General features: G+C 38.7%; 1 protein-coding gene across 1 annotated transcript; it reads right to left on the bottom strand.

Annotated features, from left to right (window-relative positions):
* Window positions 1–2,859: 2,859 nt before the first annotated feature.
* Window positions 2,860–26,727, bottom strand: ABCB9 (ATP binding cassette subfamily B member 9). Its single transcript, XM_075177732.1, has 12 exons — window positions 26,515–26,727; window positions 19,510–20,177; window positions 16,094–16,208; window positions 15,158–15,288; window positions 13,780–13,985; window positions 11,721–11,918; window positions 11,066–11,194; window positions 9,540–9,728; window positions 7,147–7,320; window positions 5,906–6,065; window positions 5,023–5,159; window positions 2,860–3,504 (listed from the first exon to the last, which is right to left on the bottom strand). The coding sequence occupies exons 2-12, from the start codon at window positions 20,147–20,149 to the stop codon at window positions 3,220–3,222; spliced, it is 2,364 nt and encodes a 787-aa protein (XP_075033833.1). The 5' UTR covers window positions 20,150–20,177; window positions 26,515–26,727; the 3' UTR covers window positions 2,860–3,219.
* Window positions 26,728–27,469: the final 742 nt, after the last annotated feature.

The following is a 27,469-nucleotide window of genomic DNA, read 5'->3' as shown; positions in this document are numbered from 1 at the left end:
GTATGGGGCTGTTTTTCAGGGTTTGGTCTAGACTTCTTATTCACAGTGAAGGGCAATCTTAATGCTTCAGCATACCAAGGCATTTTGGACAATGCTCTGCTTCCAACTTTGTGGCAACAGGTTGGGGAAGGTCCTTTACTATTCCAACATGACTGTGCCCCAGTGTGCAAATCAAGGACTACAAAGACATGGCTTGATGAGTTTGGTGTGGAAGAACATGACTGATCCACACAGAGCTCTGACCTCAACCCCATCGAACACCCTTGGGATGAACTGGAACGGAGATTGCAAGCCAGGACTTCTCGTCCAACATCAGTGCCTGACCTCATAAATGCTCTATAGAATAAATGGGCACAAATTTCCACAGAAATACTCCAACATCTTGTGGAAAGCCTTCCAAGAAGAGTGGTAGCTGTTATCGCTGCAAAACTCCATATTAAAGTATATGTATTTGAATACAATGTCATTACAGTCCCTGTTGGTATAATGGTCAAGCGTTTGAATACTTTTCGCCATATAGTGTATTTGTAATGTTAAACTAGGCACAATACATGTGGTATCCATAAATGCCAGTGTCACAGACCACAGCAACTTTTGCTAAACCATGGGGCATGCATAGTTCTATAAGTTTCGCTCTCAATGCCTATCATTTCAAACATCTTGCCATGAAGTATAGGTGTACTGTGTACAAGACCCTTGGACTGTTCCTGGCTACAGTTCTGAGTTCTCCTATTGTTCACAATGACTATTGTATCTATGTCATTAACTCTGTGTATGCTGAATCTAGAAACATTGCTGTCAGCATTTACTAACACTGTGACTAGCTCTACTTTTAGAGTTCCTGCTTATATCCTGACTACCAGGTTCTCCAGGCCCTTGGCTTATGAATTGACTATGAGTACAGTTTACCTTCAGACATCTGACACCTCTTCAAACTGCACAGAACACTACTTGTTGAAAAGTGCTATCCTGATTTTTGGTGCTAAGTTGCTGGCACCAATTTTACAATGGTCATACCATACAAACTATGCTTGAGTCTTAATTTTTACTTCTATGAAAGTTCTACTATGTTGTTGCACTCCTGTTTCTAATCACTGCAATGCCAAGAGGCACTGGGGTTCATTCCTCAGAGTATTAGCTGCACAGAGCTTTTGCAGCAACCATTATAGCCAGTCTCATAGGGAAGCTATAGAAATTATGTATCTTCAGAGGAAATTCATCAAATCTTTTTTATGTTACCAATGCATATTTGCAGAAAATCATAACCTGTGTGGTGGATGTCATATTATATCTGTTATGTTCCAGAATAAATATATGCTATTTATAGAATTCCTTAGTAGAAGTGTATTGAACAACATAGCAATTAAACAGTTGTAAAACAGATTAGCATGCCCGCACACTTCTGCAGTGAGGTCACAAGAAAGGGAGGTTTGGAGTAGAAAAGAGAATGCTTAAAAGATAATGAACTTATGTTATAAATTGTCAGTTCTTGGTGGTCAGTCTTTCTAGCCTTCCCCAGGCAACAAAGTGTTACGAACGTTTCTGTTTTATTGCATTTATATTTTGTGTATGTAAATTTGTCATCACCATTTTTATTCAATAAACATTGTGACGTTTTTGTCATATAAAACTCCATTTAATAATGTTCAGTCTTTGTGTTCTTAAAGAATTTGCGTGTCAGATAGGTTTTTTTTTTTAAAAAAAAACCACTTAATTTACTTTGGCCTATTCATTGAGTAATACCTCTATCTACCCAGGATAGAATGTAAACATGTCTCGGGTATATCTGCTTTGTAACCAAAATGTAAATTATTCTACTTGTTTGATTGTTTTTGATTTTATTTTTTTGCATATGTGGGGTATTGGACAGACTATTGTTGTTTATATTATTACAGAACACGTTTTATTTGATCGCCATCCCCTAATACGTGCATCCAAGAAAACACAGCCCTAAACACCAAGGAAGTTGTACTACACTGCCTTAGTTACAATTTAGAAAAATTTGCACATGAAAGGCTGTTCTCACAACTTATTTTATATTTTGACATACCTGCAATATAAAGTGGAAACATCAAACCTGTGAGAAACCAATACAAATGTTTGAATGAAATATATTTTACCATGTTGCATATAGAAAGCTTCTCTTTTAAGAAGTTTTACCTATCAAATGTCTTGTGACACACAAACGTGTACCAACACACTGGTTTGGGATTAATGCATACTTGCCAACTCTCGGAAACAAGTTTCCGGGAGAGGGGGCGTGACTGGAGGACGGGAGGGGGCGGGACGAGGCCAAACGTGTCATGTTGGTCCCGCCCCCCGCGAAAACGTAATTTACGTCGCGGGGCGTGGCCAAAATGACGCGATTGGCCTCGTCCCGCCCCCTCCCGCCCTCCAAAATGGCATCAATCACCGAGAATCGCGTCAGGATGCGGGAGAAATGCCAACGAGCCCGGGAGACTGAACCGAATTTCGGGAGTCTCCCGGACATTCCGGGAGAGTTGGCAAGTATGGATTAATGTAGTAATGTGTATTTCCTTCTCTAATTATTTTTACATTTCAGTCAAAGAAATAGATAATGAGCATTTACATGTTGCTTTTACAAAAGTCAAATATATTGCTATTATTTCATATAGTGACAGTCATCCAGAGGAATCCTCCTAAATGACCATAGTGGTGTGTGGCCTAGCAATGCCAGAGGTAAAGTGCGTAACTATATCACGTCAGCTGTTTTTCAAGCCCAATTTCCTATTTGCATAGAGACCGAAGACACAAAGGCATCCATTCACTGTACAGTCTATGAATGGTTGGTAAGTGTTTGGACTCATGCGAAATACTAGTCACAAATTGGAAATTACATTTACAGGCTGGTCATAGAATGTAACCATTTTATTCCAAGTCCAATTCCACTGCAGCATATTGCTGCATGGCTTTGTCTATAAAGTACCAAAGGTTTGTTGTTATCTGGTGCAGTGGTCAGATATGTTTAGCCTTGGGCCATGAAACAATATTATTAGATTATAAATCCAGTATAGAGTGACAAGACACATTATATACTGCAGACATCTGTGAAAGTGAAACATCAGTGTTTACCAAATCTGCCCTGTTATAGTTCTGTAACTTAGCTATAGTGTTGATCATATAGACAGAGCTGTCATTTTTGCCTTTGATAGATCAAATTCATAAATCAGCTACTTAAAATGTGTTGAGATCAGTGACCTAGGTCAGCTCATCTGTGTCAGCTTCACTTGTCCATGTCCCTTTTATTGGAACATGTGGTGACTTCATGTGATCTTTTTCTTCTGATCCGAGGCTGAAAACTTGACGCTGAACTAGCTGGGAATAAAGTCCGCCTTCTTCCATCAGCTCTCTGTGACTGCCCTGCTGCACCACTCTGCCTTTGTCTAAAACAATGATGTTGTGTGCTTTCTCCACAGTGCTCAGCCTGTGTGCTATAATTAGCGTTGTTCGTCCCTGCAGATCGCTATTCATTGCTTGCTGGATCTGTAAAGGAAGAATCATTAACAGTTACTTATGCGTTGTTCATATGTGATAAAACTCTGTAAAACACCAGTTCTTCATGTTTATTCATGATTATCAGTACTAGGAATGTAACACTTATAACAGCATGGAATAGGTGTACAGAAATATACCATATTAAAAAAGTGAGCTTACTTAGCTTATGTTGTTGTGTAAACAAGATAGCCATATCATTATATGTATACAGTAATAGGGTTATGGGAAATGCGGATGGTTAGCATACATATATTGTATTTTCTAATACATTTTTTGTGATAGTTTATTACACTATCAAAGGGTGATACAAGTCAATGCTATAAATAATGGGCTTGTTATATAAATCCAGTATTTTCTAATAGTCTTTTTATACTTTGTGAAATAGTACCTAAACTGGGGAGATTAAACCTTTTTTTTTTTTTAAATAAGTGTATTGATGAAAAGAAAAAGTCCCATGAGAATTTAATGCAGAAAATTCAAAAAACGTAGTTACATTGAATATCTATGACAGCACAATCAATTTTAAAAATCATTAATTACAGAAAATAATTATTTTTTCTTTCTTAAATAAAACTTTGTGAACACAATGGCAAACTTACAAATCTCTTTTGCTTTTAACTACAATAATAAACACAGTGAACCTCTCCTACTTCACAATTGTTTCTCACTAGTTAGATGATGGGAGTTGGTGTAGCTTTGTATAGTCAAACCCCCATTGCACGTTTTTCAAGGCACCAGAGTTATTTAGAAAAGTGTAAATGTAGTAAACTAAGGGAAAAGTCTAAAAACACTGCAAACTTCAAATAAAGTAAGGTAAAAATCACAGAGAAATTTGTAATTTACTACAATCATGTGATGTGTTAAACAGTTTATTCCAGCATGAGCAAAAAACGCATCTGTACAGTAAAACGAAATGTTAACTTGAGAGAAAATACTGATAAATTGCATTCATATTATTTTATATTTATATATTTTGCTCATCAGAATATTAATAATGATAATAATTAACAGACATATTAGAAATTGTGCACCTGTGCTTATACATCATGTAACAATAACTATGACAATTATTGTGGCCATGAATACTATAATCTGGCAGATCCAATTTATTAGTTTAGGACTAAAATACTGACATTGAAGGTGATGTGTTCCCTAAAAGATTTCAGGCTTTGGTGCCCAATCAAATTTGATCAGACAGGTCCAAAATCCCAGCTGATCAAAACCGTAATTAGAGCCAGCCTACTAGCAACCAAATCTGTGCAATTTTGTCCTACCAGCGTGTGGCTAACATTGTACCAGACCAATGTTCTTATGAACAGAAAGCAAAGTACAAATAAAAAAAGGAGCAAGGTAATTCTCATGCTTTAGTGACCAGTTTAATAGGTGTAGTAATGATAATGTATGTTTTTTTTTATGTTGTTTGATGTTAAACATGTTTTAATTCTTACAAATACTGGCTAGAAAAAAAGCTTATAGGTGCACAATAAGAAATTAATTGCAACTTACAGCGTGCTCACTCTCTGTATCTAGTGCACTGGTAGCTTCGTCTAATATCAGCACCCGAGGATTTCGGATTAAAGACCTTGCAATAGCCACTCTCTGCTTCTGACCCCCTGAAAGCTGGGCTCCCTTCTCTCCTGTTTCTGTAAGAAGGAACAATGGCTATAAGACAATATATCATATTCAAATACATAAAATATATGAGGTTTTATTCTGTAATGTAACATACATTCTTTTAAAACTAGATGCCCTTTTCATACTGTATGACCTTTGTGTTCTGTTACCTTTCATCCGATTCATAATCTTGAGAAACATGTTTTGTTTGTGTTCCTTGGAGACTGAAAACTGGGGAGTGTGAGTTAGATGTGTGTATATGTTGTATAGTAAATAAGTAGAATGAGCACACAATAAAAGGTATTTACCAAGCTACGAAAATGTACCCCTGCAGCACAAAAGCCATTTTGTGACACCTTGTACCTATTTTCACGAAGGCACATATTTTTACATATTTTAAGCTGTATTTCTGGTATAGACGGGGATTTCCCTGTAGTCCAATACCCCTATACCCTTCATATGGTCCTCTACATCGGCCTTACACACTATATAGTAAATATCTGTACAGGAGTGGAACTTGGTATTGCAGAGTAAAATTAGGGTGAGGGCCCTGCAAAATCATCATAATCATTTATTAGTAAGGTCCCACAAATCTGTGTAGCACCAAACAGTCAGAATTACAAATCATACAAAAACAGTACATACAAGATTGATAAAGGTACAGATGTCAGACTGAGGGAGAGGTCCCTGCTCATCAGATCTTATAGTCTAGAGGGTGAGGGCAAAGCTGAGACAATATTGCGTGTAAGATAAAATACGCACAATAAGTTAATACCTGTGTTATACCCATTCTGAAGCTCCATGATAAAATTATGTGCATTGGCTCTTTTGGCTGCACTTATTATGACCTCCATGGGGACGGAATTCAGACCATAGGAAATATTACTCTCAATGGAACGGGCAAATAGCAGAGGCTCTTGGCTCACCATGGACACCTACCATGAAAATACCAAAAGAGAGAAAACAGATACTTAACTATACTGCATGAAAGATACATTCAGCCAGTTATTTGCATGGAGGACATAGGTGTCAGTGAATAGTAAATCAATTACCTCATGCACAGCACAAATATGGCTCCTTAGGTGGTAATGTGAGATGCAGTGACTTTCTCTAGAATACTCTTGGTACATGTGTCACATGACACAGGTAGCTGCTCAGATATTGTCTATATGTCAGTGCACATATATTAATTAATAAAGGAAATGAGCAAATAAAGTGTTAGGAGTGGACACTATCATTAATTTAATGAGACAGTCATTAACTAAAAGATGTCAATTAAAAATATAAAAACAAAGAAAATCACAGTGATGTATAAAAAAAATGGTCAAAATATTTTTCACAAAACATATACATTCTTTAAAACAAATATTTTGTTTCTGACCACTCACTAAATATAAATAAGATATACTTACCCTGCTTATATGTACACTAGTTTAGTGCAGAAAGGACTAAAGACTGTGGTGTGGAGCTCAACAAAGAAGATGTGTGAGCACGATAGATGTGAAACTCAGAATGTGGTTAGAATTGAAAGTAGAAATATGATGCAAAATGATCCACAATAATATAATATGTTGGAAATAGAGAAACGTTGATGGGTCTATAAAGCAACTACAGGAGCAGAAATTGCAAATAATATGACATAAGACAAACATACATGAAGTGGCGGAAGAGAGATTGAGCTGGAGAAAGCGGTGTGGGGCTAGAGATACAGTAAAGATTAGAGATAATATGGAAAGTAACACATGAAGAACTTCCTACTCTTACACTATCTACATTGTGACAGCTGGAGAGTTCTGTGTGAAGAGAGAAACGTATTTGTTTGTTTTTAAATTGGTGTTAATTCTTAATACTACCTTATTATTATACTACCATAATATTCTACCAGTACACATACATAACTAAATAATGTGAAGCACATTTATTAACTATCTAAGATAAATCCACATAGATTGTTCTAAATGAAGATCACATGGTCCTTCTGCTGAACAGGTAATAGATACTTGGAACTGCACATACCTTTGTATGCAAGTATTTGTGGTCATACACTGTAATGGGTTGATCATCTAGAAGAACTTCCCCTTCCTGCACAGGATAAAAGTTCTCCAGGATATTCACACAGGAACTTTTACCACTACCAGATGGACCAACCAGTGCGGTGACTTTTCCAGGATACAGCGTGAAAGACATATTCTACAAACAGGTAAAATTGACACTTCAGATTTTAAAGCACGATCCACGTGGTATTTTTGCCAAAGATACATTTTTAGTTATTCTTTTTAGGCATGGCCTAACCACTTATCGGACGCTCACTGTGAAAATGTGTTCCCGTGGATAACATCCAGTATTGATGACAACTACAGCTGGGTACATGATTTCTGATGCAATTATCATGCCAATTACACTATAAATTACCGTTTGGTCAGATATTGCAACAATGTGTACTCTTCCACGATCATGTTTTATTGTACCAAACACATTGTATCGTTTGATTTGGTTTTCTAAACTTCCTAAAAATCATGATCAACAATAGTACAATGTTGGTCAAATGTGGAAGTGTGTATGCACTCATGACTAGCAGCGTAGGCAGATATCGGTAGTGTTTGTACAGCGTCATGATCTTTCAGCAGATGGTTATGAGAGATGAAGAACACAGATCTGAAGGTAAATTGTGTAGATGTGTACACATGAATCTCCATTATCATCTTTCTAAGGTAGCTAGCAGAAGATTGTAATTTGCTTTCTACATTAGTCATCTGATCTGGGGTCTGCCTACTATACTTGCCACCAGGATGGCCTGAATTAAACTGAATGGTGGGAAACATACACCGACCTAAGAGTACAAAAATGTAAGCCTGGGCCTGCAAAGAGGTTCAATTGTCTAATGGTATTGTTTATTTTGTAATATTATGATGTATTTATCACAGTGTGCAGCTTATTCAAATGATTTATAAACCATGCACAGTCAATATTAGCTATTCAGTTCTTCAGCTATAATTCACAATCCTAAGTGACTGGCTGAGGCAGATGGAAACAGTATTTCAACAAGACCTGAAGAACCTGTAAACTACCAGTATTGAACCTGTAAACAAAATAGCTTCATGGAACATGAGTCAGCTCTAGATGAAAAGACAGGATGTAAATGTAATCCTCTTAGATATCTCTACAGTATGAAACAGGTTTCTTTTATCAAATGTCCACAGAACTGAAACAAGTACTGTCTTTTGTGGAACTACATTCTGAGACAGAAAACCATTGAAATTCAGTTCTTTGTCACAAAAGAGATTTTGATAGGGCTGGAAATGAAAGAAATGATTGTCTTCCCGCAGACTCTAACTGTGCATTACTGAAAGTTAATTGATTGAGTTAGGTTTCCCAAGAGAAAATCTGCTAGCCAGGATGAGCAAGATATAACAGCACATAATTATGTTTCCATAATGATGACTGAAGGAGCACATGATAAATAATGTCTTTCCTGAACACAAAAGAACAAATGTAACTACAAATTAAAACAGTAGACAAATGCACAGAAGGCAAAACAAAATAAACATCTAATAGAATCTGTCATTCTTGAAATGTGTCCAGCTAATTGGTAAATAGTAAAATATGGTGACATTTTAAGATCTTGACTGACTCAAGTGGCACCATAATGAGGGGCAACTTTTCATGCAGTGGCGCACGCAGGGGGGGTTTCTGAGTCTCCAGAACCCCCCCCCCCTGCGCTAACTAAGTGGCCGCTATAGCTGCACTGCCCTATACAGCAGCCGCGGCGCTGTCAAAGAAGCGTCCGCGGTGGTGCTGTAGTGTATACCGCACCGCCGCGGACGCTTCTTAGACAGCGTCGCGGCTGCTGTATAGGACAGTGCTGAAGAAACTGGGCTGCTGCGCATGCGCAGCAGCTCTCGCGGGGGGTGTTTTTTTTTGGGGGGTCAGGGGGGAACCCCCCCCGACAATCCTCCGTTCGCCCCTGTCATGAATAAAAACAATAAATTGTCTCTCCTGCACCCAGCTCTTTCTTTCTCCTTTACTCATGCCAGATCCTGGACTTATGCATAAATGAGCATCAAGGGAGGGCTGGCAAATCTTAGCCTGGGGGGGCAAGACTCCAATCAGCAGTCTATTAGGAATATTTTAAAGGGAAAAAATGCAGATGTCCCAGTGTCCCAGCCCAAGGTAGCCCACTATGAGCCCAACCTGCCCCTGATGAGCATGGACAGATAGAATGCTTTTAGGATAGGGTGAGGGATGTAGCCTGATCGCATATCACTTTACAAACCATTCTGGTTAAAATGGGTAAATCTGATATTTCTGAAATCTAGGCAAGATGGTTCATGGATGCCTGAAATATCAATATTCTCAGAACGTGTGGTGCACAAACAAATATATACATAGCATTATTGTGTCTTACTTACTTTTAACACTTGTGCCTCCGGTCGAGTGGGATATGCAAAAGTGATATTGCGGAACTCAACTTTACCATCCAAATGCTCAAGAGCAAGGCTTCCATCATTATTCATTTTTGGTTTACGATCTATGAACTCAAATACCTTTTCTGCAGCACCAACACCCTGCATTAAACCTCCATATACCGAACCAATAGACTGCAACACACCAAATGTGAAATTAAAAAGGAAGAAAGCCATGATGCACATCACACATAAATGTTATCATAATAGCAGAAACTTGTATTTGACATGCAGCTCAGGTCAGGATTATTAATTTGTAACACAAACTCCATAATACATCAGTTTGTTTGTAGTTTTGGCTATTCATGCATTAAAGAGTAGACACAACAATATGCTACACACTGCTCCCACTTATAAAGCCACATTCCCCTAATTTTGCCCACTATACAGAGGAACAGCATAAAACTATGAATAGTCTATTTCAGTGGATTCCAAACCTTTTCAGTTCAAGGCTTGCTTAGGGTTTCCATAATTCTTTCAAGGCACCCCTAAGCCAAAATAATTACCAAGTAGTCCCCGCCTTGCTTACCATTGGCCCTGGCCGAGGCACCCTTGTGAGATCGCCTAGGCACACAGTTTGGGAATCACTGGTCTATTCATTTCTCTGTGTTAGGCACAGTTAAACAAAGTATAATTTTTGGGGTTATGGAAAAAAATACTTATTTTTTGTATTTTGATCTCTTCATTGTTGTATGTTTTGTATAGTATAATGCTTATTAACAAAACAATTTAGTGATCACAGCATTAGCAATGACAATCTTAGCTGAAAGAAAAAAATTATAAACATTATCTGTCTGTGATATATCTCTTTCATGTATGTAGTGAACTGACAATATGTTTTCATTCAAATCAGACACAAAATTAGAGTGAGGATATGACTCCATCTACAATGATCAGCCAGCCTTGGATACTGTACTTTCTCTCTACACTATTCTGCCTGACTGGGATTGTCATTATCCCAAGTATACCCAATCTGCAGTACGATGGTCTAGTGGTTAGCAATTCTGCCTGACAGTGCTGGGTTGATGAGTTCAATTTCCAACCATTTCCTTATCTGTGTGGAATTTGTATGTTCTCCTTGTGTTTGCGTGTATTTCCTCCGGGTGCTCCGGTTTTCTCCCACACTCCAAAAAACACACTAGTAGGTTAATTGACTGCTATCAAATTGACCCTTGTCTGTGTGTGTGTGTGTGTGTGTGTGTGTGTGTGTTAGGGAATTTAGACTGTAAGCTCCAATGGGGCAGGGACTGATGTGAGCGAGTTCTCTGTACAGCGCTGCGGAATTAGTGGCGCTATAATAATAGCTGCTGCTGATGATGATCTGAGTTTCAGTCTCCAACAAATACAAATCTCTGATTCTTACTCTTCCCTATTTAGCCGAAATAGCACTAGAAAGAGCATAGGGATGTCAATAAAAATGAAGAGATTTTTTTTTAGGTATTTATGCACAGTAATTAGCAAGTTATTCCTACCTCCATGGAGTCACCAAGAAGAAATTCATAAATAACAAAGGAAATCAGGTTACCACTGGTCATTTGTCCCGATATTACAAGATGGCCACCATAGTACAGAATACTAATCTGTAACACCAGCTGTGTAAACTACAAGGGAAAAAAGGGTAAGGTCAAAGGTACCATAGTTTTAATTATCTTATCAGTTATTATAAAATATCACATCTTCCCTCCACCGTATGCTGCTCGTGTGTGGGCAGCTTTATGTGGTATCAAATGCCGTCTACATACTTGGCTAAAACCTCACTCGCCACTTCCCATGTTTTTGTACTATTCTGTCAATTAATTTGCTAATTCATAATTTGTCAGCACTTTGTCCGTATTTGTGATGTTATGTGCCAGGCAAAAACAATGTGTAAGTGTAGGCACTAGATGCCCCCCTTTGTGTCACTATCTTTAGGAGAAGTTTGTGTCATGAGAAAGTAAAAGACTGGATCAAAATGTTACTTTTTAATTTTATAGAAGGAACAAAAACAGAACTCTGATTTGGCAGGACTTGATTTGGTTCAAAATAAGCATTCATTATTTGCATAAAGTTATGACAAATATGTTTGGTAAATAAATAAGGATCTGGTGCTGACTTGAGAATGTAGCATAACACAACAGACATACTTACTCCAGTAGACCACACATAGTAAGTATAGGCAATAGCTTCCTTTTTGTACAGTGAGTAGACTTGCTGCAGCTTATCACTATACACATTGGCTTCTGTTTCTTCATTGGCAAAACTACGGACAGTTTTCATTGCAGAAATAGTTTCCTCTGCAGTGCTATTTGCCTTTGCTAGAGCAGTCTGAACTTCTTTGGCAAGTTTCTAAGTGAAGGACAATAGAAAACATAAACCATGGAAAACAGATGGGATTTTTCTAATCTAAAACAGAAGCAATTCCATCTATAATAATATCTGCCAAACATTCTGGGCCAGCTGCAGTTGGAATGTATGCAGAATAAATTCTGGAGGCGTTGTCAACAAAAACAATATACATCCACATGTGTCCGCCACTGGAAGTATCATGCTAGAATGTAAACACACATGTAATAACATCAATGGGCCCATCACAATAATTCGGCCGCAATGCACAACAGTACTCCAGAGGAGCACATGCAAAAGACAGCATTCTAATCTGGTCTACAAGAAACAAAATAATCATATTTTCTTACATATTTTTTGGCTTGTACTAGATATATGCAAAGCCATGGGGATTATGCAAAACCATGGGGATTATTTAAGAAAAAGTAGAATATACAGAAGCTAGTGCATCTTAAACAGCAATGCTGTGTCTCCGAATCTGAGGCCGCACACATTATTTCATGGGCGCTCTATCATTTCATAGCCCTTGTGGGCCCTCCATCCCCCAGTCCAACACTGCAAGATCCTGCCTACTTATTTCACTCCGGCCTCGCCATGCACACTGCCCATTGCTTCCACCATATCCTTAAATAGGTTTGGGGTCAGCAGCGGGAAACAGTGGTTCAAGTTATGGAAATTTTAAACAACTGTACATGTGGAAGCGGTGCTGTTGAATTTTTCCATTGGAGCTGGTATAATTAACAAGTACTAATACTAACACTAATAAGTATATCTACAGCCATCGAACCTTTATTCCTTTGCAAATCTTTGGATTCAGAGATCTAACTGTGCAGGAAATTGCTTGTTCGGGCAGAGGCAAGTAGCGGTGATCGCACAGGGGTGCCGCGGCCAATGCCGGTGGTAAGCAAGGCGGGGGACTAACTTGGTAACTATTTTGGCATAAGGCTGCTTTGAAAAAATTAAGGAGACCCTAAGAGTGCCTCGAACTGAGAAAGTTTGGCATCCACTGGCATATAGCAGTGACACATCTTAATCCAGTTTTGACTGATTCTTTCCGATCAATATGGTTCATTTGGAGGCATTTCTAAAAAAGGGTCAGTAGTAGCTTTCAGGCAATAGCATCATAAATAAGGTATATCAGAGTGGTTAATCTGATGTTCAGTCATTCATTAATTAATTAATGACAAAGGCAACAGGAACAAAAAAGATGACATAAATACATTAGTTTGGAGCGAGATCTATGCTTACATGCTGTCAGGAAACAGTACCCCCTAGGTGTGGCTCCTGTGTCTCACATTACATGATGTCATTCTCAAGTTATATTTAGGTGCTGACTAATAACAGGAAGAAGGTGGAGGGTGGCAGGTAGCTATTAAATGAGGCACCACTAACATTTATACATGTGCTAGTATCAGTCGATTTACTGTATTGCCAACTTCAATTAACTAATATTTTAGTAAGGTGATGAAAATGTCAAAATTATTTTCTTTTCTTTTTTTGTTCTATAAACTTAGCCATATGAAACTTAGTCACAAGGGGCAGAATGGTGGAGGTCCTGCTGCAGATCCCCCTACTGCTTCTATGCAGCCCCCCCACGTGTGGTCCTAGAACACACCCTTACTTCCACTTGAATAGACACAAGCTTTATTTAACAGGAAACTATCACTATTAGCTCATCTGATATTCTATACTATACTAAAGCAGTCATTATGTATTAATAGAGTTAAACATTTAAGAGTTTGTTGAAAGATCACTCTGTTATCCACACATAACATATACAAATAACAGACATTCATTCATTTAAAAAATGACAGCGGATATAATAATCTGCCACAGTAAGCTGGGGACAAGGGAGTCACCACACCTTGTAATATTTGCCATATACCCTGGAAACCAACATGATGATGGGGAATCCCAAGAAGGTGAGCAGTGAGAGCTGCCACGACAGACTGAACATGAAGGCTATCACTCCCATAGCTTTCAGAACACTGCGCAGGAAGACGTTAACATTTTCAGAAACCACGTCACTAACGGTGGTCGTGTCAGATGTTAAACGAGAGATTATGTCACCTAAAAGTAAGGATCATATAAGTCTTATTAACATAGCACATAAAAATCAATGATAGCTCAGTGATCTGAGACAGTGTTTTTCACCACCATCAACCAGGTGTCTTCTGGAAGAATGGCATTGTATATCTCTTGCACAATTCCAAATATTACTCAATACAATGTCACAGAGTACATAAGCTATACTGGTCACTCGCGGTGCCCCAGCAGACCAATAAGTGCCTTTATATTGGTGATCCCATTTTTGAGGGGCACTACCTGTAGCATGATGCTTAGCCAATGGCTGTAGTGGTTGAACAACAGATACACTGTGAAAACTGTCATTAAACTTTTTGTCACTGACAAGACATTTATTAATGGTGAAGGATTTGAAAGTAAACAGTCTGTTTGAACTTGCATGTAATACAATTTATTTGATAAGAAAACCATAGAGAATAAAACACAAAAGAAACAACACATGTATTCATCATATATTATAGTTCTTTGCTACAACCTAGTGGCTGACTGCTATAAAGCTGTCCCATAGACCAGTTATGGACCTGATGCAGGGTTGTTTGCAAAATAGTCGAGATGCGTCTGGCTCCACATCGGTAGCATACGCATCTGGTCCATGCCAAGTCATCATCGCTATCAGTGTGTATTTGCATCGGCGGTGTTTGTACGTCTCTATCCTCTCCCATTACACCTCTCCGGTCATATGAAGGCGTAAGTGCCAGACACATGTAAGTCTGTACTGGTGCATATTCTACATGTCCATTCTCTATTCAAACTGCCATCAATTCAACTCATAAAACCCTATATATTTTCAGTGCGTAATTTATGTAAATATACTACATGATCAAAGGTGTATTTTGGCTATTTGGGCATTGCAGGCACACCCATTGCTAACCGGTGCATAAAATCAAGCATACAGTCATGTAGTCTCCATAGTCAAACATTAGCAGTAAAATGGGTTAGTGGCTTTCAACGAGGCCCTGTCATCGGATGCCACCGTTCCAAGAAGTCAAATTACTGCCCTCCTAGAGCTCCCATTTGGTGTACAGGAGAATGGCGGCTATTTGTTGTTTGAAAAGAACCTTTGCTGGTGATTAATCTTTGTGGTTAGGGAAACTTTGACTTTGTTCAGATGATGCCTGAAATGTTATTCTCCACTGTTGACAGAAGAAGGTACTAACCTGTATGGTTCTCATCAAAGAAACCGATCTCCTGTGCTATCAGGGAGCGGAACAGTAGGTTGCGTATTCGGATATTCAGCCTTGCGAAGGTGAAGGTAAAAAGGCCACCCCGTACCCCGGCAGAAAAAGAGCTGAAAAATTACAAAACTTTTTATGTTAATATTTAAAAACTTATTTATTTTTTAAATACTATTTAAATTGTTACTTTGAAACAAAAAATTTGCCAGACTATTGCAGTATACAACCAAGAAGCTGCACCCTAACAAATACAACAGACTATCAATATAATATAAAACACATAAAATTTAGACTAAGGCATTACTTAATATTAAAATAACACAAGACACTCCACTGACTGAAAGCAGTGTTTAAAATATATTGCTTGGTAAAACCAAACCATTATCCTTGGTCAGTGATAGGCAATCGGCGGCAATGAGGCTCTATGTGCAGTATGGTTTATGCTCATATGACTTAGTGCATAATGTACTGGTGACTATAACTAATAAGTCACAGAGGTGTAAAGGAATTGGTCCCACACCCAATTTATATTTTCAGAAGGGGTAAATTAGCATATTTAAGTGCTCACATGAGTGTTCAGATATAATTTACAGGATTCATATATTACTATCACTTGTATATTATAAATAAAGGAAATATACTCAAGCTATGAAGAGGTTACTGTTTCTTTTTGAAAAAGAAAATACCATGAAATTATCATTGCTTAAGTCCTTTTTTTTCCTAACAGGTAATTTAAGGTTAAAATCAAAATGTTGAATTTCCTTTAAGGACTAGAGCTGTGGTTCCACAGAAGGTTTTGCATGTTACTATACATCTAATATACTGCAAATGGACCTATTTAAATACACATGCAAAGCATGTTACATGACTAATCAGACCATATGACACCAGTAAATGAGTAATGAGCTAGAATGTTACCTCCCCACAGCCAGGACTGCTAGTATTACAACCGCGTTGGAAAACTGCTTCAAACTTCTTTGGACGACAATACCATCTATGACCAGTCCTGTGTAATAGGGACTGAATATTTCTCCTGTGATAAAGGAAAACTTCATTTGTAAACTGATAACTAGCCCCTTCACAAACAAGAGGCTTCAGTTAGTAGTCCTGGCTGCTTTAACCCTCTGTTTATATAGTCCAGAAACAAGTGAACAACAATCTATCATAAGCAAAGATACTGGTATTAGTTAATGTGCATCTTTAAACCAGAAATGTAGCATTAGTGGTTATAGTAAGGGAGGTCTGTCAGTGATTGGCTTCAGGGATTAGCACAGCTACTGTAACTGGCTCATGGAGAGCAGCACCCTATACACCCATTTACAGGCTAAAAGGAGAAAAAATATAGTGGAAACAGACAATAATGATCAAGATGCTAAATCCTCCTAAAGGATAATCATAGTTGTATCTGCGTAATCTCCCCATCCCTAACATGGGCTATGGAGACCCAGTAAACTACATATAGTGAAGGTGTTATCTACAGCGCCCTAGTACTACTTAGTATATGAGGTGCTCAATTGAAGAGCAATATTTCTCATATATATATATATATATATATATATATATATTGACGGTATTTGAGATAATCCTGATTTTCATATGTGCTATGGAGCAGAGTGTACGCTATTGTAGTTGATAATCAGCCATGTCAGACAGGGAGAGGCCCACTTTCTGTGCCCTTCACTAGACATCATCTTAAATAGTAGTAGTGGCAGACTCCTGAAACTTTTACATGTACATCGTTGAATGCTCTTAGTGGTTCTTTTATATAAGGTCCCTTATTGTGAGGGCTGCATGGTGACACAGTGGTTAGCATTGCTGCATCACAACACTAGGGTCATGGGTTCAATTCTGACCAGGGCTGCTGTATCCATGTGGAGTTTGGATGTTCTCCCCATATTTTATTTGGGCCTTTCCCCAAAGACACTGTGTATGCATTTATAATTGCTTGTGGTGATGTTGTGTTTTTGGATGCTGCTTGTATGACACGGTACTTGAGAAAGTCCATTCATCTGGGAGCGTATACACCCTCTAGTGTTTAATAAGAGCAGATACACCACCGTCATTCTGCCTATTCCCATTTCTGTCACTTGGAGCTGAATTCCACTATGACCCCTCACTCCTGGTCTCCCTGTTATAGTGTAAACCAGCCCAGGCTGTTTAGCACTGGCGTTGTTTGGAGAATTTAGGGGAGGCAAGATGCCCTCCCCTAAATTCCCCTAATCTGTCCAGCTTCAAACTGTGTTTAAAAACCCACCTTTTTCTTAAAGCTTTCCAGTCTCCCACTTAACTTCCTACCTTTTCTTCTGACTCTTCCCCCTCATTCCCCTTCCCCTATCCTTATTCTCTGTTCCTCCTTCTCTCCCTCTCTCCCCTGTGTCTCTCTGTCAGTCTTCCCCTCCCCTTAGATTGTACGCTCCTTCGAGCAGGGTCTTCTCTCCTCCTGTCTTCACCACTTTTACTCTGCTCGCCAGCTACCTTGCCTTACTCCTTAAGGTCCCTCTTCCCCTGGGGGTCTACCTCTAATCCGTGCCCTCCCTCCTTGGTGCCGTTGTTTGCTGACCTTCCCCCGCCCCTCTAGCTGTGCCTTGAGTACTGTGATTATTGTTTACTGTTCTGTGCCGTCTCTCCTCGTATTGTTATTTCGTTTGTCTCTGTACGGCGCCGCGGACACCTAGTGGCGCCTTATAAATAAAAATTAATAATAATAAAAAATAAATGCCCGATTATTTCATTATATATTACCAGAACTTTCCTGTTCATTTCAATGGGGTTTCTACATGTAGCCCATATGCTGGAACCACCATTAAAATGAATTGGCTACTGAAATGAATGTGAAAATCTCTGTCACTGTTGTGAAAGCACATTAGCGACCACATGTGAACCAAAGATGCATTGGATGCATGCACAAACACATAGGGCCTGATGCTGGGTTAGGAGAAAAGCAAAATAAATGAGAACATTTTCACCTGGACAAACCATGTTACAATGTGCAAACTGCTTTTTTTTTTGCATGCTGGGAAAATACAGGCTGCACACAAATACTTTAAAGCTTTATTTTTACACTGAAAGTTTAAGTTGATCTAACACATGTCCATGGGCGGACTGGGAACTTAAATTGGCCCTGGAATTTTTTTTTCAAGTGGCCTCATGTGGAAAGTACCAAGACAACTGTAGGTGGAGCTAACATAAAAGTAGGTGGGATTTAGAGCGACTGGAACTTTGTTGTAGTATAATTTAGGAAACCTAAAAAAAAAGATGTGATGACTTAAGACACAGTGGGTCATCCCTAAAGCAATGCAGGACAAAAACTGCCAGTCCTGTGTTATTAAATTACATTAATCCTTTTGCATTAGGGGCCAGCCACCTAGTACAACACAACCCCCAATCCCCCCACCCCTCCCCCAGTGGCACCTGCACTCAACACCCATCCACAGCCCCCAGGCTCTCTCATTTATTTATTTACTTAACCCCCCCTACATCCCCTCATTGGGAAAAGTCCCAGTAGGTTCTATGGCCAATCCGCCTCTGGACATGTCCTATCCTAGCTATAAATCTGTCCCCACATTTCAAATATACCTCCCCCTCCAATGCAACATGGTTTTGCCAAGGTGCCAATTTGCTCCTTTTCTTTGCTCCTAACTCAGCATCAAGACCATAGAGTTGATGAGTTATCATATGCAGTTAGCACTTGCTTTTTTAAACAAATGCACCACAGTTGGGTAAGAGCCCTAGAGGTTTAAAATGAGAAACAAAAGACCTATTTAAAAATAATATAATTTCCTACTTCTTTGCTGAAAGCTTGTATGTTTAATAATCTGTTTGGGGTAGCGCAACATCACTGCCTGTGATCCTGTGCTTGAATCCACCATTATGCAGGAAACATTTACAATGCCTACAAGACTGCAAAGCAATAATTCAGTTCAGACCTATGAAGCCAATCTGCAATGGTATTCTACTCTCCATTACAAGTGACACAAACTGCATCTGCATCAATTTAGTTAAGTTGTATCTATTCTATCTCCTTGGGACACAATTTAACTAAATTGTGTCTCTTCTATCTAAACATAGTACTATATAAACAGTTTGATTTATTTCAAGTAAAGTATTAGGCATAGACATACACATAGCTTTTCTATGTAATAATGCTCAGTCATAGGTTTGCTTGCTTTTAATTCAGTTAATAAGTTAATAATTTGTGTTCAAACAAATTGATTTATACTTATTATATATAACCCAGTCACCCTATCAATTCCTAACAATTTATACTGTTTCACAGTACAACACGCTATCCAGACTTCTTTTGTAGAAGAGGAAACAATTTACTCCTAACTTACCTAATGTGCATAGAAGAAGGAAGACAATGGCTATGAGCAGATAACCAGAATCCTGTTTAGAATAAGATAATAGTCTTCCTACAGTTGCCCCAGATATCTCACTTTCGGCCTCCCTTTTCTGTCTGTCCTCTTGTGTCACTTCCTGATTATCAAAGAGTTCAGAATAAAACCTTGCTCCCTCTCTGCAAGGAGTTAACTCGCCCAGTTGTTTCCATGTCACCAGTGTGACAGCTGATGACATCCAGGTCCATGCTAGTAGACTCCAGAACCAAGGATCCTTTACAGGCTTCTCCTCCTCAGAATACAGCAACAATTTTATCACGGTGTAAGAAGCAATAAGGTAGCACACCAAAGTCATAGGAGTTATGGAGGCCTGCAGCCTCTGAGGACCATTCATTCTGTTTCTTGCCACACCTATCACAGCTCCCACAGATATGCAGGTCCTCAGCAAACAGGTCCCCCAGACATCCATCAAACTGTGAAATATACTAAAGTGCACCATGTCTTGAATGATACTTGCTCTTTTACAGCTGTAGATGTACAATATTGTGGATATAGTGAGGTCACAGACGGTGAATATGAGTGTGCAAAGCATAACATTGCAAGGACTCATCTTTAGCGGTGTTGGTTCTTCTAGCATTAAACAAGGCACATCTTCTGTGATTCCCCTGTAATGATATCACCAGACATCTCATGTAATTACTACTTACTCAATGTTCATTCTTAATTACCAAACATCATCCATAGAAACACATCGGATTAAAATGACCCTATTAGCTCCTGTTCTTGGTCCAGTTATAAGGTGAACTTACCAGCTATAAGCCATTATAATATTCACATAGAACAATATTGTTTTTAAGACAGTATCAGCTACATGTTGGGCACGCTTGTGATAAATCATATGTAACCATCACATTGTGAAATAAACAAATATTCTCTCAACTGCTTTATCTAGAAATCATGTGTAGTAATCGTAAATAGGAAAAATAGTGTTTACATATTAAAAAAATATTAAATAAAGAAAAATCTAAGTGCTGTATATATCTCTTATAAAATCCATAAGAAAACAAGATTTATACTTAAATTCACTCAGTGTTGTTTGTTTCTCAAAAAAACTTTAAAATATGAATAGAAACATGAAATATGTACAGAAACAAGAAAAAAACAAAGAAGAAAAACGTAATAGTGCAACACTTTCCATACAATCAATGTCCAAAATTTGAAACAGTGACATTTTCTTTACTGAAAAGTGCTCAATCAAGCTTTCCAAATATAGTGTTCTCCTTAGTGTGAAAAAATAACTAAAAACACCTATACACAACCCTCATTTACCCTTTTAATTTCTCACCTACATCCAGAGTTTTAATCTTTAATACATCCAAGGATCCATGGCAAAATAGTAAACTCTAATAGATGACGAAAGACTAGCTCCTAGGAACTCCTCGCGTAAAATGAGGTCTTACGGAGGTGCTCATATGTATAACATGAGGATTTCCCACAGCTTGAATGCAAGCATGGAGTAAATGAGGGTTGCGTAGCGTTGTTTTTATTTCAATTAATATAATATTTACACTGATGTGCTGGTAATAATAAAATCAGGGGGACCCCAGGTCCCCCAGATTTTGCTAGTACCAGCCTAGGCTGAAAGCACTAGGGTTGGTTAAGCAATCTGGGACCAAGTGGGGGCACGCCATTTTCTTTTTTAATTTCTTCAGTTGTTCTAAATATAGTGCTTTATGTCGACATTTTAACTGTCGACTTTACTTCCCTGTCTACATTTTACATATCGACCTTTAAGCTGTAGAACTGTTGAACTTATTGCTGTGACCTTTTAGCTGTGTCGACCTTATGAACATGTAAACATTGTTATTGTTGACCTTTTAACTGTCGACTTTTCATACCCAACCCCTCCAAAGGATTATTATTGAGAAGGAAGGGGATTTAGTACAGTGGTTATTAAAAGTGAAAAACCCTTTCATATTGCTATTGACATAGCACTCAACTTCAATGTAAAATACCTGGTTTATGGGATGTCACATACAAATACAGGAAACATTTGCAAGTATATAGTACTAGTGATGTTGCAAGATAACTTGTCGTAGTGATTCAACTTGTAGTTTAGCGGTCCTTTCACAAAGCTATGTGTCGTAAAAACAGGCATCTGCAAACAATTCACAGTACAGCTGCTTTCTCTAAAGCATGCTGATAATTAACCATGAGACTGCCCTTTCCTACCATGATCATATTACCTACACCGACATACATTTTTAATAGGCAGACTCATTACTATTTGACTGGCAGAACCAAGACTTAACAGTACTGCTTTTCACTGTTGCAGAAGTGTGGTATTGAAAACATAGTACTTAAGATAAAGTGGTATAGTTGTTATCTAGTCAATAAATATCAATCACATGAATAGTTGTTCAATTACCAGAATAAAATGAGACACAATAAAAAATTGCAGAAAGACTGTTTATTAATATTGAGAGTGTCCATTGTATGAGCTCTCATATTTTTAATGCCAAAGCAAAATTGTTCCACAGGGAACTTTTTATCAGTCAACATATCAATGAATTTCAAAGTACTCTTGTGCTTGCATTAAGTGGGCACACTAAAAACCTCAACTCTGTTATGGGAAGGCACCAGATTACTGGTGTGTATCATTTTTGTTCCTTCCTTCCAGTATTGGAATAAATATTTTAGTAATTGGTTTATATTTAATATTGCTCGTTGTTACTTTACTGAATATGAATACTATTAAATATTCACTGGATTACAGGCTTTGAAAGCCTCTTTTGACTCACAGTAGATGGCTCTACACTTGTTGCCTACAAACACAGTGAAGGTAGCCATTTTGTGGGCAGATCCATTATCAGTGCACTTAGGATCCAGTGACACCTCCATGTGACTGAATGTGTGGTCCTAGCACTAGGACCCAGAGGAGACACACCAGGAACAGTTGCTTAGCAACATAAAGCTAGTATAAGCTGGAACCCCCAGCAAATGTGGGAGTAGGTCCGTGGCCTGCTGCCACGAGGGGCCAAAGTACATTATAACTGAGAGAATATAAGTGAAATGGGAGAGATGTGAGGGAGAAATGACCTCTGAGCATGGCTGCATATAATGAGGTGAAGGAGGCCTCAAATTCAGAGGGCCACAAGAAGGGGAATGAGTCCCCATAATAATAAAGAAGAGCCCCTGAGTGAAAAAAGGGGGGACCCCAATAAAGAAGGTGGGTGGCTGCCAAAGCAGTGTGGAGCCAATAAACAGCGGCATCATTGAGGAACTGCCATATGGAGTCCCCATGTCAGGAGAGATGACATCATGTAAAGAGTATGGAGAGGGTGGCAGCAGTATTTAATGACATCAGAGAGGGTGTTATAGTCCAAGTCAGGGATTCCCAAACCCAGTCCTCAGGGCTCCCCAACAGTGCAGGTTTTCCAGATCACATGTGACATAATTAGGACCACCTGTGGATCTGTTACAATGTGTCAGTCAGTAATGAATACACCTGTGCTCCAGCAAGGCGATATGGAAAATCTGCACTGTTAGGGAGCCCTGAGGACTGGGTTTGGGAAACCCTGGTCCAAGGTGTGAGTGCAGAGCCTGCGAGAGGACACTAGAGAGTTAGATGAACCAAGCAAGGCTAAGAGCGCACCGGATGCAGGGGGAGTCAGAGCCTGCACAGATTCCAGTGAATGTGAGAATCCCAGGAGGGGCAGAGAGAGCACAGCGAGCATATATTATAGTCCAAGGGATAAGGCCCCTGTGGAGGAGGGGTGATTAACTGTGCTGGAGTAAGAAAGGAGATGTACATATTTATTTTAGTGCTATTTGCAACTCAAGTATCGTGCTGGAGTGAAGAGGAGTGTAAATAAAAAGTTTTTTGTTATAGTGCTGGTCTGCACTCAAATCATTGCGGGATCTCCAGAGAAGAAATAAGCCTGCGCTTGGTGTATCCCATTTTATATATGGTACCAGCTGCATGGCAATATAAATGCCCATATATGTATACAAAACAGAAAGACAGTTGTTGTCAGCGCTTATCCTTAACACTGCATATCTGTGTGTATCTAGCAAAATGAAAACATGAGGTATTAGTTCATATGTTGATCAAAACATTTAAGCCTGCATCTGATTTTAACTGTATTTTAATGGTGTTTGAAGCATACAGGTCAGTGTAAGACCTGCATATAATGAGGTGCCCTTGACGTTGAGATGCAGGCTTAAATGTTTTAATCAAAATATGAACTAATACCTCATGTTTTTATTTTGCTAGATACACACAGATATGCAGTGTTAAGGATAAGCGATGACAACTGTCTTTGTTTTTCATTGAAAAATCTCTTTGCACTGCACCCTACATTTGTCCCAATACCTTTAAAGTTCCGCCGCCTAAAAACTATTACCGTTATTACGGTAATATTAATCCGGCTTTCTGCTCACAGCTCAGGGAGCTGCAAGCAAAAAGCCATCTTTAAAACTACCGTAATAACGGCAATTGTGCGCAGGCCGCATTACTTTTACAATAAAGCGGCCAATTTGAATTAGTACAAATGTTCCTCTAACTGCATGAAAACCACTAAGGGAATCGTTTTGGGAAACTGTATTTTTTCCCGATTGTTTCTTGTTTCTACCTGTATAATGTTCATAAAATAAAAATGCTCCAAATGCTACCAAAAGAATGCTTCTTGTCCCTTCCTACAAAAAAAGAAATATAAAATTCACCTGGCTATAAAATAAAATAAAATATTCCAAGGGACACTGGCATATCACTTATATTTAGTCACAACCCTGGTTATTAAAAGTGTTCAAATACAGTATACTAGACAAACTCTACAAAACTGACAACATTTATTTCGTAGTGACTTTATGATTACTAAAACCTGAAGTCCAGCAAAGATAATGAATGAAAAGCAGAAACCATTTTACATAGTCCATGCATGCTTCATAACCAAAGAGGGAAATGTGTAGATCACAGAAAGCAGCTTTTCAGTAATTTTGGAATGGACATTATCACTTACTTCATGGAGTGACTTAGGGGCACATTTATCAATATTCACATAAAGTGAAAAGTAGTTTTCAATCCTTATCGCAATGATAAGGATTGAACTATTTCTCACATTTATGTACAGCCCTGCACAGAAACAGCAGTTCCGAAAAACTGCTGTTTCAGTGATAAAAAAAATCATACTTACCCCCCTCTTCGGAAGCGCTGTCTCCGGGTCTTCTCTTCACTCTTCAATTGCGCATGTCCAGTTCCAAGAACTGGACATGCGCACACAGATCCCCTCTCTCTCTCTGCAACGATAGTTGCAGAGAGAGAGCGCTGAGTGACAGGGAGGGATCATGTGATCCCTCCACACATGCGCTGTCCAGTTCTGCTCTTCGGAGCAGAGCTGACAGCATTAGATTTCTTCAATTCGGATCATGTACGCCAGCTTCAGCTGGCATACATTAACATGACAAGTTCCCGAAAAAAATGTTTTTTCGGGACTTGTTAGATTGCGGCCAGGAGCAGTCACCATTCTGTTGAATGGTGACTGCTCCCAAAAACGATCTGAAGTGAAAAGCAGTCATTTTCATCAGTCATCAGTGCGATGGGACTTTAATAAATTTGCGTTGGACACTTTCTGGACCAAATTACACGGTAAGTGCACGATAGTGCAATACCGTTTTTTCTTAAATATGCCCCTTAGGAACACCAGTGCTTGATTTCATTCACTTCAATACCTCAATATTATCACAATATTCTGCAGCTCTATTAAGTATATAATAATAAATACATTAAAACCAATACCCAAGTAATACTGACATTATTATGGGGTAAATGTATGAAAGTCCGATTTGTTCAAGTCGCCGGAAATCGGCGACTTGGCAGCTAAAATTTAAAGCGGCGATGGCTTGTAAAGGTTTGCCTTTACAAGCCATCGCCGCTTTAAATTTTAGCTGCCAAATCGCCGATTTCCGGCGACTTGAACAAATCGGACTTTCATACATTTACCCCTATATCTGCTGATATTTAACATATAGGTTTATCTCTTTTAGGTCTGCTTTTGCTGTGCTTTTATCATACAACCAGCACCATTTCCACGTAGTGTTGGCACTGCCACTGAAAAAACTTTGTGACTAATTTAGTTTTCTTCACATTAGAGGACATTTATGAAAACTAGTCCAAAAGATACTGTTGTTCATAGAGCAGTTTAGACAATGCACGCAAATATCTCATTAGTTTCCATGGGCAACACAACTTTTTTTTGTACTGTTTTCCATAAATGCCCTCTGCAACCAGAATATCTAGTGTAAGGATGACAGCATTATAATAATTAGAACAGAAGCTGTAACTTTTTTCTTTACATCCCTTCTCCCTCAGATTAGAGGTTATTTTACAGCTGCTTGGATACAATATAACAGTATCCAAATGTCTACAGTGACATTAATGTTTAGGTATGTATATATATTATGGCTATAGAATGGCTATGAAAGTGAGAGAACAAAAATCGAATTATCTGCAAACATCATGTTTTATTATAAAGTAAGTCTTATAAAGCAAAGCATGGTACTGTAAAAGTCATTTTTCATAAATGCAATGCAAAAAAAATCTTTGCAGTTACAAATCTATACTCTAGTGATTGTTAAACAACTCAAAGACACAGGTGCTTTCTGATATAGTCAATAGCTAAGTGTCAGTAAGTAATAGCTCTACTGTTATCTTGTATAGCTAAGGAAGTCTTTTTAAACAGATGTAATACGTAGTGCCGCTTGTAAGTTCACTCACTACAATATAGACATGAACATCAATCAATACAGAAACGATCTGGGCACTAACCGAAGTAAGAGCAGTAAGTGGCACTATAAGGGGTCAGGATGTCCCTTGCACAATACACAATAATGTCTTTCCTGTCGTGAACACAGAAATCATCACCTGTCTGAGCTCTGTCTTTGCAGAGCTGAGGACAGGCTCAGGGCTGAGTCATGTGATGGATACAGCAGTGTGGTCCTTACCTCTTCCCTACGGCTGCAGCTCACCTACAGCAACCTGCTAACGCTGCAGTAATGATACAGCCAGTGACGTCACGTAGACCACGCCCCCTTATACAGACATATGTAGCTGCTATCCTACAGCAGCCAAGGAGCCAAGTTCAGTGTCTGGTTAAAGGGCCAGCGCAGCCCTGGATGACTCTGGACAATTTCCAGTTTGATGCTGGGTGGGACGCTGCAGCTATATGTGTCATGGATGGGATGGGGAGTGGGGTGATGATTGACTAAAACCTCTTTTCTGTTCCGATCATTTTAAAATTGCACTTTACATATCCTATTTAATAAATCTTAGCTTACATATTATATTGATACAGGGTACTAATGAGAGTAATATCGAGAAGACTTTTGGGTGAAAAGTCTTATTGCTGGCATAAAAAAATGTTTTCTTTCATTATCCTCCTCCATGTTATAATAATGAAAATGTAAAGAAATGCTACTGTTTCATATTGGAAATTTGTATTGTTTATTTCTGCTTTACACATTGTTTATATAAATAAAAAGTAAAAAAAAAATGCTTCTGCTGTCACAAAATGGCATTTGCACTGCGAGTCTGCGCATTTCATAAAATGAGACTTATGGTGGATTATCTAGGGATGAGTCCTCAAAACCTGGGAATGTCTGTGGAAATTAAGGACCAGTGGAAATCGTGCTAAATGGTGAAGCTGATTTTGTTAATGTTATTGTTGTCTGGGCCGTCCATAAAAAATATGGGCCACCTGACAGATTTTGATCCAAGGCCCATCTTTCCTCTTCCAAACTTTCAAGCGAAAGTTAAATAGTATGTACTTTATGCCTCAATGAGGCGCATGCAGATTTGGTTTAAAGAGTTATGGTGGTAAATATCAAATATTCAGAGTTCCCTTAGATGAAATATGCACCCCGGGGTATTTTCCCTCCAAGACACTGTAAAATTACAGTG

Source organism: Mixophyes fleayi, chromosome 1 (assembly GCF_038048845.1).
Source record: "Mixophyes fleayi isolate aMixFle1 chromosome 1, aMixFle1.hap1, whole genome shotgun sequence".
NCBI classification, from domain to species: Eukaryota; Metazoa; Chordata; class Amphibia; order Anura; family Limnodynastidae; genus Mixophyes; species Mixophyes fleayi.
The sequence above is the reverse complement of the archived record's forward strand: the minus strand, read 5'-3'. Positions and strand labels throughout refer to the sequence as shown.

Bases quoted from the DNA above. Each gene is read 5' to 3' on its own strand.
- ABCB9 (XM_075177732.1), bottom strand. From the start codon at position 20,149: ATGCTAGAAGAACCAACACCGCTAAAGATGAGTCCTTGCAATGTTATG. The intron at 16,209-19,509 runs GTAAGTTAGGAG...CCTTTATCACAG, and splicing joins CCTTCTTCTATGCACATTAG to GAGAAATATTCAGTCCCTAT. The intron at 15,289-16,093 runs GTAACATTCTAG...GTAATTTTTCAG, and splicing joins GCAGTCCTGGCTGTGGGGAG to CTCTTTTTCTGCCGGGGTAC.